Source organism: Triticum urartu, chromosome 6 (assembly GCF_003073215.2).
Source record: "Triticum urartu cultivar G1812 chromosome 6, Tu2.1, whole genome shotgun sequence".
Lineage (NCBI taxonomy): Eukaryota > Viridiplantae > Streptophyta > Magnoliopsida > Poales > Poaceae > Triticum > Triticum urartu.
Window position 1 is genome coordinate 53,441,860 of NC_053027.1, and position 10,436 is coordinate 53,452,295.

The 10,436-nt window shown below is 52.2% G+C and overlaps 1 protein-coding gene across 1 annotated transcript; it reads left to right on the plus strand.

Annotated features, from left to right (window-relative positions):
- Window positions 1-4,236: 4,236 nt before the first annotated feature.
- On the plus strand, window positions 4,237-5,374 carry LOC125515894 (pollen allergen Phl p 5.0101-like). The gene has a single exon (XM_048681384.1). It carries the CDS (start codon window positions 4,271-4,273, stop codon window positions 5,156-5,158), a length of 888 nt encoding a protein of 295 aa, XP_048537341.1. The 5' UTR covers window positions 4,237-4,270; the 3' UTR covers window positions 5,159-5,374.
- The last annotated feature ends 5,062 nt before the right edge of the window (window positions 5,375-10,436 follow it).

The following is a 10,436-nucleotide window of genomic DNA, read 5'->3' on the forward strand; positions in this document are numbered from 1 at the left end:
GTCGGAGGAGCCCCCTGCGCACTCCTCATTCCCGCCTCCGAATCCGGCCTGGGAGCCTGGCTGGTGCAGGCGGGATTAGTAGCCTCTACGGGTATAGTCCGGCGAGCGCTCTTTTTCCTGAAAAGAAGGCATGGGCGTTAATATGCCTCTGAGAATAATGTCTTGCAATAAGGACGGCGTGCCGTACCGCTGCGCCGCTGTCTCAATCCGGACTACGGGTCTTTCCAGCCTGCCTGGCCTCGCGGCCCCTTGTGGGCTAGTCGCCGCAGGCTCGGCCTTCCGCCTCGAGGACCTCCCCTGCAAAACACGGCTGTTATATGGCAATCAAAAACATGCAAGGATGGATCCCTTTTCAAAGTGCTGGGACTTCGGTCTCAGTCACCTGTGAGGCTGGAAGTAGCTCGGGGTAATCTGCTGTAATGGCCACCAAAGCGTTGTCATTACTCGATTGGTAAAATACCCCATCGATCAGCTCCACAGATATGTCCGGATCCTCCTGGGAGGCCGGGTCAAGGGACCGTCCAGGATCGTCGGGTTGTGGAGGGGGCCTATTTATCTCCTTTACAGCCTGGCGCAGCTCCTGCGATGAAATCGCTAGACTGAATACTTAACTACGGGAATACGAAACGGATGGGCGAGAAAAAGTCTCCGCTTACCCAGCTCGGAGGATTGTACATAGAAAATCCGCCCTGCAGGTTGACACGAAGGAATTCCTCCTCTTCTCCCTTGTACAAAGTGGATAAGATCTTTATTAGATCAGCAACCGATCCCGGCCCTTTGCGGCCGTGGCGGGTGGCGTCATCCTCCCCGTTGAAATCCCACATGGGGTGGCCTCTATATTGAAGCGGCTGCCCCCCGCATAATACATATGGCCATGACCTCGATCATGGTGAATCCGGATCGAGCTAAAAAACTTATCCGGCTCATTAGGTAGAGAACGTCCCCTGTCATCTTCCTCCAGGGAGCTCCATGGACGCCAGCTCCGGCGCTTCTTCAAAGGGGTGTTGTCGAACTTAGGAAGGCTGATTCTAATAGGATCGGGGAGGGGCACGTCTTCTATATAAAACCATTCTGAAGGCCAGTCTTCGGACGTCTTCTTTGGGGTTCTGGACAGGTATCCGGTCCCGGCAATACGCCACACTTCGGCTCCGCCCACTTGATATATTGACCCCTTCTGAGAAACGGGGCACAAGGCAGAACGGCTTCTTCCACAGAGCGAAATGAGCCTCACAGCCCAAAAACAACTCGCAAAGGGCTACGAATCCCGCGATATGCAGCATGGAGGCAGGCGTAAGGTTGTGCAACTGGAGGTTATAGAACTTCAGGAGCCCCCGGAGAAACGGATGAATTGGAAATCCGAGCCCTCTTACCAAATAAGGGACAAGGCATACCCACTCTCCCTTGGAGGGATTGGGAAGGCTCTCCGCTTGCTCTCCGCCATTATAGGTGGCAAGCCCGGCTCGAACCGGGACCATGCACGCTGGGGGAAGAAGTCCCTTGGATTGAAGCATCACTAATTTGCTGTGCGGGACGGAGCATCTCTCCCATTCTCCAGGCGTGGGGCTAGGGGAGCTAGAGGAGGAGCTGCGTCGACCGGCCATGATGGAATGGATCTCTGTCGAATGCGCTCCGATGAAGGCTCGCCAAGGGAGGATGGTGTGATTTGGATCTGAATCCTCGTCTTTTTAATAGGCAGCTCATTCACACAGCTAGGGGGAAAATGTAAAAACACCTGGCTCTTCACATTCGCTCGACACGTGGAAAGTGGCCATTATTGGGCGTGGAAGCCTAGGAGTGTAAAATTCACAAGAGGCCGGACACTATTTCGACAGGTACACGGAATTTAGAGAGGAACCCGCCCTGCAATGCCGAAGACAATACTGCGCGCCGGACTCATCGTTATTGAAGCCTGGTTCGCGGGCTACTGAGGGAGTCCTGGATGTGGGGGTCTCCGGAAAAACGGATTATATCCTTTGGCCAGACTGTTAGACTATGAAGATACAAGATTGAAGACTTCGTCTCGTGTCCGGATGGGACTCTACTTGGCGTGGAAGGCAAGCTAGGCAATACGGATATGGATACCTCCTCCTTTGTAACCGACCTTGCGTAACCCTAACCCTCTCCGGTGTCTATATAAACCGAAGGGTTTTAGTCCGTAGAACAACCACAACATACAATCATACCATAGGCTAGCTTCTAGGGTTTAGCCTCTCTGATCTCGTGGTAGATCTACTCTTGTACTACCCATATCATCAATATCAATCAAGTAGGACGTAGGGTTTTACCTCCATTAAGAGGGCCCGAACCTGGGTAAAACATTGTGTCCCCTGCCTCCTGTTACCATCCGGCCTAGACGCAGAGTTCGGGACCCCCTACCCGAGATCCGCCGGTTTTGACACCGACAGTGTGGCTTATCATGGATGGGGACATGAGTACGTCCTCGGGCCCTGGAAGCGGGAGTGAGCGAGATCTCGAACACCTATGAGTCTTACCGAGGTTCGAGGCTCTCCGTGGAAATAACAGCCCTAGTCCTGCTCTGCGGGGTCTCCACATGATGACTAATGTCAATAGGTGGCTACAAGGTTGCTCCTTGAGCTGTTGGGCTAGAGGAGGAAGAAGCGCAAAGCTAGCTCCTTTGCCTCTCTAGCTATGGGTGTGTGTATCTGCGTGAGTGCAGAACGCTTTGCATGGGTGAACCTCGGGGGTTTATATAGGCCTACTCCCAGGGGTACAATGGTAATCCGTCTAGGTGTAGGACCTGGATGTCAGTGTCTCTGGGCGCCGGGTTCTTCGCCGGCTGCTGGGACCTGCCGTCTGGTGGGTCCCGCCGGCTGCCGCAAACTCGGCCGATAAGTAAGGGCACGCCGTCTGCGGGCCATGCTGACTACCTTTTACTGTAGCCTCACCCTGGATGACGGAGGCCTTGTCGGGGGGCGCATGGCTACAGTCCCGCCGCCTGGCGGGCGCTTACTGTAGGCACACTCCGTCTCATCAGATTAGTGGCGCACAGACTCCGAGGGGAGTGAGGGCTGCCTGCTAGAGGTCGGCCCGCCCTCGAGGCCACCTGCTCGGGGTGCGCCGTCTTCTAATCGCTCGCGGACAGGTAGGGCCCGCCGCCTGCGGGCCGTATTGACCGCCCGTCATGGGAGCATGGCCCTAGCTGACGTAGGTCGCATCATGGGTTGCGTGACTACAGTGCCGCGCCGGGCGAGGGGCGTCTGCCTGGTACGCCCGCACTGTGGCTACGTTCCTCCTGGATTCGGGGGTGGCAGGTGGTCCTATAGCCACGCCACGTCTCGTCGTAATAAATGGGTGCAAACTTTGAGGTGACGCAGGTCCGCCTGCTAGGTGTCGGCTCCCTGAGGCCGCCTTCTGAGAACACGCCGTCTTCTAGCAGCCGGCCTCCTGGACCAGCCGGCCCAAGGAGCCAGCCGTGCGTCCGGGAGGTGCGAGGGGCTTTGCTAGCCCCTATGTCTTAAAATGCTATCGGGTGCTGATGAGGTTATCCGTGGTCAATCCCTCCAACCCTACTGACTAATTTGAAAAATGACATGAGCTATAATGGTCACCATGCATGCCCCGTGTAGAGAGGATGTATTCTTTCCTTGTGCATGACTCGCTGTGGGTATTGCGACGAGGCTGAATATAAATAGTCTGACAGCACATATCCCGGTGACAATACGCACCGCGGTGATACCGAGCTACATGTATCCGGGTTGGCTTGTCTACTATAAGACTTAACAGGACTGCTAAATCTCAGCCGACGATGACTTAATGAAGCCTCGGCCAATCCTATATTCGTGAGCTCTTCGGTGGAGATCTGTGCAAACTCTTCTTTTAATTTTTTTTATGTTGTGTCACTTCACTAACCAAGTCGATTAAGATCTAGCCACACCCAAGACTTATATATGGCAATCTTTTATTTCGTGTGCAATTATTATGTGCTTCACACCCTCATTTCTAATCCTGGCTCGTGCCTTCACCCTCAATTAGGTGTAGCATTTTTGCCCCTAACACGGGATTAGTAAGAGGTTAGTGTAAAGGAGAGACCCGTAAGTATAGGATTTCCAGGGGAGGAGAGCGGAAGCCGGAAGGCAGAGCGGAAGGAGCATTGCTAATTTGGGCGCGTAAAGCTCTCCTGGCCTCCCACCATGACACCACACCGTACGTTCGCATGCATGTATGTATATATAGAGATAAGCGAGAGCCACGCCTCCTTCATCCTCACAACACAACACCATCTCTCCTCTCCTCTCCAAGAGCAGCAGCAATGGCGGCGGTGCAGAAGTACACGGTGGCGCTCTTCCTCGCCGTCGCCCTCGTGGCGGGGCCGGCCGTCTCCTACGCCGCCTACGCCCCCGGCGCCCCGGCCACACCCGCCGCCCCAGGGACCCAGCCCAAGGCGACGACTCCAGAGCAGAAGCTGATGGAGGATATCAACAATGGCTTCAAGGCGGCCGTGGCGGCCGCAGCCGGCGTCCCTGCGGCGGACAAGTACAAGACATTTGAGGCCACATTCAGCGCGGCCTCTAACAAGGCTTTCGCGGAGGTCCTCAAGGGCGCCGCCACCGGCCAGTACGCCGCCCAGTCCAGCTCAATGGCCAAACTCTCCAGCAGCCTCGAACTTTCCTACAAGCTCGCCTATGACAAAGCCCAGGGCGCCACCCCCGAGACCAAGTACGACGCCTACGTAGCCACCCTCACCGAGTCGCTCCGCGTCATCTCCGGCACCCTCGAGGTCCACTCCGTCAAGCCCGCCGAGGAGGAGGTCAAGGGGGTCCCCACCGGCGAGTTGAAGGCCATCGACCAGGTCGACGCCGCCTTCAGGAGCGCCGCCACCGCCGCCGACGCTGCCCCGGTCAACGACAAGTTCACCGTCTTCGAGTCCTCCTTCAACAAGGCCATCAAGGAGACCACGGGCGGCACATACGAGAGCTACAAGTTCATCCCCGCCCTCGAGGTCGCTGTCAAGCAGGCCTACGCCGCCACCGTCGCCGCCGCGCCGGAGGTAAAATTCACCGTCTTTCAGACCGCCCTGAGCAAGGCCATCAATGCCATGACCCAAGTCGAGAAGGATGCCAAGCCCGCTGCCGCAGCCACGGCCACCGCCACCGCTGGAGCCAGCGCGGGCGCCACTGCTGGTGGCTACAAAGCCTGAACTCGCCAACACTACACATCGAATCAATGAGCTTTATTAATCAAAGGTTTTGATTACAATCTTGCCTTAGAAAATCGGCAAGGAAAGGGGGATGTAATTAAGCCACAGGCATCTATGCCTTGACTCGCTCGGCGAGCGAATTTTCCTGATGCTTCCTTCTTTGTATTCGTTTCATGCAGCGGCGAATCGACCGCGTGTGCATGCGCCTGTATAACAATGAAATATATCCTTATGAAATGTCATCATATTCCATATGGCATATAGTACTTCCTCCGTTCTTAATATAAAAGCGTTTTGAGTCCCATAATATAAGAGAGTTTTGACATTGTGTTAAAAGCAACCATATATTATGGGACGGAGGGCGTATATCGGAGCGAGTTTAATGATGTCAAGTTTTATTTGATTAAGTTTTGTTTCGAAATACTAGCATAAAGCATTTTTTTTTGCAACGAACTAGAAACTTTATTCTATATCTATACCTATTAATAAAGGGGCTATTGCTTCTTACCACCAATATTTTCGTCCGTTCGGTCCATCATAGGATTTTCGTCCGTCGGTGTAAAAAATAATGATTCGTTTCGTGTTTGGCACTTCGTCCCACCTGTATGGGCCTCAGCCCCAACAGCCCAGCCAAGAAAATTATTTTTGTGTCCGTCCCTCAGGGCCTCGTGGTGGTAATAAAACAACCAAAAATTAACACCAGTCGGACTCGAACTCAAAAGCTCAAAGTGAGCTTTAAACCCCTAAACAAACTAGACCACTATAAACTTGTGATTACTAAATGTTGTGTCTTATTTATATATGTTCAATGTAGTTCTCTGTCGTGAGCTAGGATCTCTAACATGCAAGGAAATCGTGGGTGTATGTGGCCTGCCTGGTATCTAAACTTTGCATTGTGCATATTATGAAAGGAAATGATTGCCGGCTCAAAAAAAGTGCATAATTAAAGAAGTACGGATTGTGGCTTTGATTAAAAATTGTGGGCTGAAAAAAGAGCATTATTAAAGATGAGGGTTATGGTTGGAGTAAATTGAATGAAAAATTATGGGCATGAAAAGACTGCAAGGAATGATTGTGGGCTAGAAACAAAAATGCATAACAGTAAGAATTGTTGGCTGGATTAACTAAAGATTATGGTTGGAGTAAATTGAGTTAAAAATTGTGGGCATGAGGCGGACAATGCCTCAAATCTAATACTCAGCTCCTAGGCGAGAAGAAGATAGAGCAAACGGAACTCTCCACCCCCGTGAGATAAGTGGCACATTTTTGTTGCTATGAAAATATATATATATTTAAAAATATATACCTGCTTGATCTACATGCAACTTCGATTAACCTTCGCTCTGCCAAAACGGAAACACGACAGTGCAAGCCCAGCTGATGCTACTGCAAGCGGGGTGACACCGATGTAAAGTCGAGGTCCCCGTGCGTGGCCCTTAACTTTTTCATGTACGCACATGCCAGTCCTTCTTTCAGTGCTGCAAGCGTTTGGTTCCGAGTTGCGTATGTAATGTTTTTATTTAATAATGTTTTTGCTGCCATAAAAAAATATATATATTCAAAAATATACCTACTTGATTTACATGCAACTTCGATCAAACTTCACTGTGTTAAATGGAAACACGACACTGCAAACCCGACTGATGCCACTGCAAGCGGGGCGTCACCGATGGAAGGCCGAGTGCCCAATGCATCTAGCCAGAAACACGTTAATGCAACACCAATCGCTCCTTTTTCTATTGAATATTCGGACCACCATGTTGCATAATCATGACACGGACGTTGCAAGGACAGTCATCGCTGCTACAAGTCGAATGAAAAACATTGCAAAGCCAACCACGTGAACCTGCAAAGATGACCAGCGTTGCTACAGATCAGACGCATGCCATTGCAAGGTCGTTTCGTGGTTAATGCGCAGCTCAAATGAATTTCTCCTAGACATCGATGTGCACCTTCCTGCAGCTGCCATCTCATATTGTTCAGATGTCATCGTGCACCGTTGATGGATGTTTGCATGGACGCGATAGTTTTCACTTCATTGCAACGCACAGGCATATGTGCTAGTAATGTATCAAAAGTCGTTACAATTTGCCTGGAGGGCCGCTGGATAAGAAAATCGGGGCTACGATCAAACAAACTCTAAGTGCCCTACGGTGTACATGCGTGTTTGCACACTGATGAGCCGGGGAATTCAGGTTTCCCCCGACATCGGTAACCAAAATGGAAGTAAAGCTAGGGACTATATCCTCTAATTTTTGTAGGATAGGCGCGGCAACTGAACGAGTATTGTTGCCAGAAGACCAAAAGTCAACTAGCTCAAGGCAGTCTACCTGTATTATCAGATGCGAGTATCTCCGGAGGCGAGCAAAGATTACCCCCTCCAGAAACGCCAGCAGCTCAGTGGTGAATAGATCCGAAACCCCTGGTAGTATTTTGCTCCATGTGGTAAGGACTAAGGAACGCCAAGTGAGAGCGGACAATGTTGGCGCCGCCTCTTTGCAGCGCCGCTCTTCTTCTAGCTCTTACAAACACACACATGGTGATGAACTCTATACACGCATGCACACACACATGCACGAAGGAAGAAAGACCAAAATGGCTTTGTCAAGACAAACTTCCTTGATGCCCATCGTGGCTATATTGTGTATCCAGCCCTCACGGCTCTCTTTCTCATTCACCTGATCATCTTAAATATCAGTACAAAAGACTCACACACGCACTGGCCAACCGCCACACTCGGCTGCTAACTCCTACTAATCCAACTAACTTGCATGCATCCATGCACGCACCGGCCACTACTCCATTGTGATGGTTATCCACTAATGACCGAATCCACTCACAACTCCATGCACAAAGCTAGCCAACAACCTGAACACATCAAATCAGCCAACCAACTGAATATGGACCGACTAACTGACGGTGATCCACGCTCCTGTATGCATGCGGCTAACAATCTATGCATGTCAAGATTACTACTAACATTTTTCCTCCTAATCTTGACTTGCCTTCGCCAGAGTTGTCGCAGCTCCCGTCGTCTTTATCGGCACGACCGTGACCCAGCCCGCGGACCCGACCTGGCGCAACGACGCCGGTCTCATCGCCACGGACCTGACCTGGCGCACTGACGCCGGTCCAACCATACTCCGTCACGTCTCCGGCGACATACGCCGAGCTCCTCCTCTGCCGGCGACACACGCCTGACGTCTCTCTGTGCCCTGCACATCCCGCGCGCACCCGACGTGTCCGACGAGACCGACCGCACCAGTGCGTCCCGCATGTCCCGCGCGCACTCAACGCGCCCGACTGCACCGGACGCTCACCGTGCGCCGCCTCCCCGTCCATCATGGCAGCCGCCAGCGACAAACGCCAGAAGGATGTAGCCGAACTCCAACACGAACTCAAGCACAACGGCGACATATGCACCCTCCCAACGTCAACCGCATGCTCGTACGCGCTCCCGCGGTCCCGACGCGCCTGACGCATCCAATGCACACCCATAATACGCACCGGTCGCGCCCGGCTCGCTGTCGCGGCTTATTGTCCCGCGCTGCTGCAGCTTCAACCGCAGCGCAGCACCTCCACGCCGCGCCATCGCTGCCTCTGTGCCACCACGCAGGTCCGCCGCGGCCGCCGCGGCTCCGTGCCACGCGCCTCCACGGTTGTCGCGCCGAGCCGCCGTGACCTCTGCGCCACCACGCAGGTCCTCCGCGACCTCCTCGTCTCCGCGACCACCGTGCTCTTCGCGCGCACGACATCACAACGCACAGCCGCGGACTCGCGGCGCATCGCCGTCGCCACGCGCTCGCCGCACGCCGCAGCCGATGCCTCCATGTCGGCCGCGTACGCCACGTCCGCCGCGGACGCCACCGCGTGCCACGGCCGCCCCTTGACCTTGTGGCTCTGATACCAATTGTTGGCGCCGCCTCCTTGCAGCGCCGCTCTTCTTCTAGCTCTCACAAACACACACATGGTGATGAACTCTACACACGCATGCACACACGCATGCACCAAGGAAGAAGACCAAAAGCTTTGCCAAGACAAACTTCCTTGATGCCCACCGTGGCTACATTGTGTATCCAGCCCTCACGGCTCTCTTTCTCATTCACCTGATCATCTTAAATACCAGTACAAAAGACTCACACACGCACTGGCCAACCGCCACACTCGGCTGCTAACTCCTACTAATCCAACTAACTTGCATGCATCCATGCACGCACGATCCGGCCAACACACCGGCCACTACTCCATCGTGATGGTTATCCACTAATGACCGAATTCACTCACAACTCCATGCACAAAGCTAGCCAACAACTTGGACACATCAAGCCAGCCAACCAACTGAATATGGCCCGGCTAACTCACCGTGATCCACGCTCCTGTATGCATGCGGCTAACAATCTATGCATGTCAAGATTACTACTAACAGACTACACCTCCAACCCGACCCTTCTTGGCATCCCCATTAATCCCACCGTCCGTGCTGATTGTCAGCCATCCTGGATTAGGTGGTCTTAAGCATTGATCTACTGGAGCTCTCGTGCGGCCAACTGGAAGGTCCATAAGTGACAAACTCTCATGCTCCTATTTTATCACTTGAATTGGATCATAGCCATCCTTGTCGTGTGTCCAACAATTCCGCAATGACCAAATAGAGTGTATAATGATGATGATCTTGCACCTTTCGTCATCAGAGAAAATATCTACCATCAAGATATCTCTCGCCTATGTTTGTGGATATAGCCTCGATAAGGTGAAGTTGAACCGATCCTTTGCTGCAATCCAGAACTTCTTGGCATGCGTGCAACCTATGAGGGCATGCATCAAATCCTTCTTCATGGCTTTGCAAATATCACAGAGCCCAAGAAGTTTTATGTGTCTGTAATGTAGGGTGACCGAATCAGGAAAAGCATCTTTGTTTCCCGGGATACAGTACTGTACCTCCATACCATACTAGTATACAATTGTAGTGCATAAATTTTAGTCTACTACCTGCATGCTTCTTTATTGTTCTCTATTGTGTACATTTCAATACTGGAATGTCAGAGTGATTGTTCTCAGTTGCATATTTGCCTTCTTTAGGGCAACTCTAACTGATCGTCTAAAAGTTAAAGGAGGATCTGGCCAAGTAAAGTTAGAGGAGTAAACTTTTCCTTCTCTATAGATGGCCCCACCTTACCGATCCCCTAAACTTTAGTGGATTATTTTTTTATAGATTTTGTGTTCTAGCCCCATAAACTTCAAACACTTCACAATGTATATCATAAAACATTGAAATTTT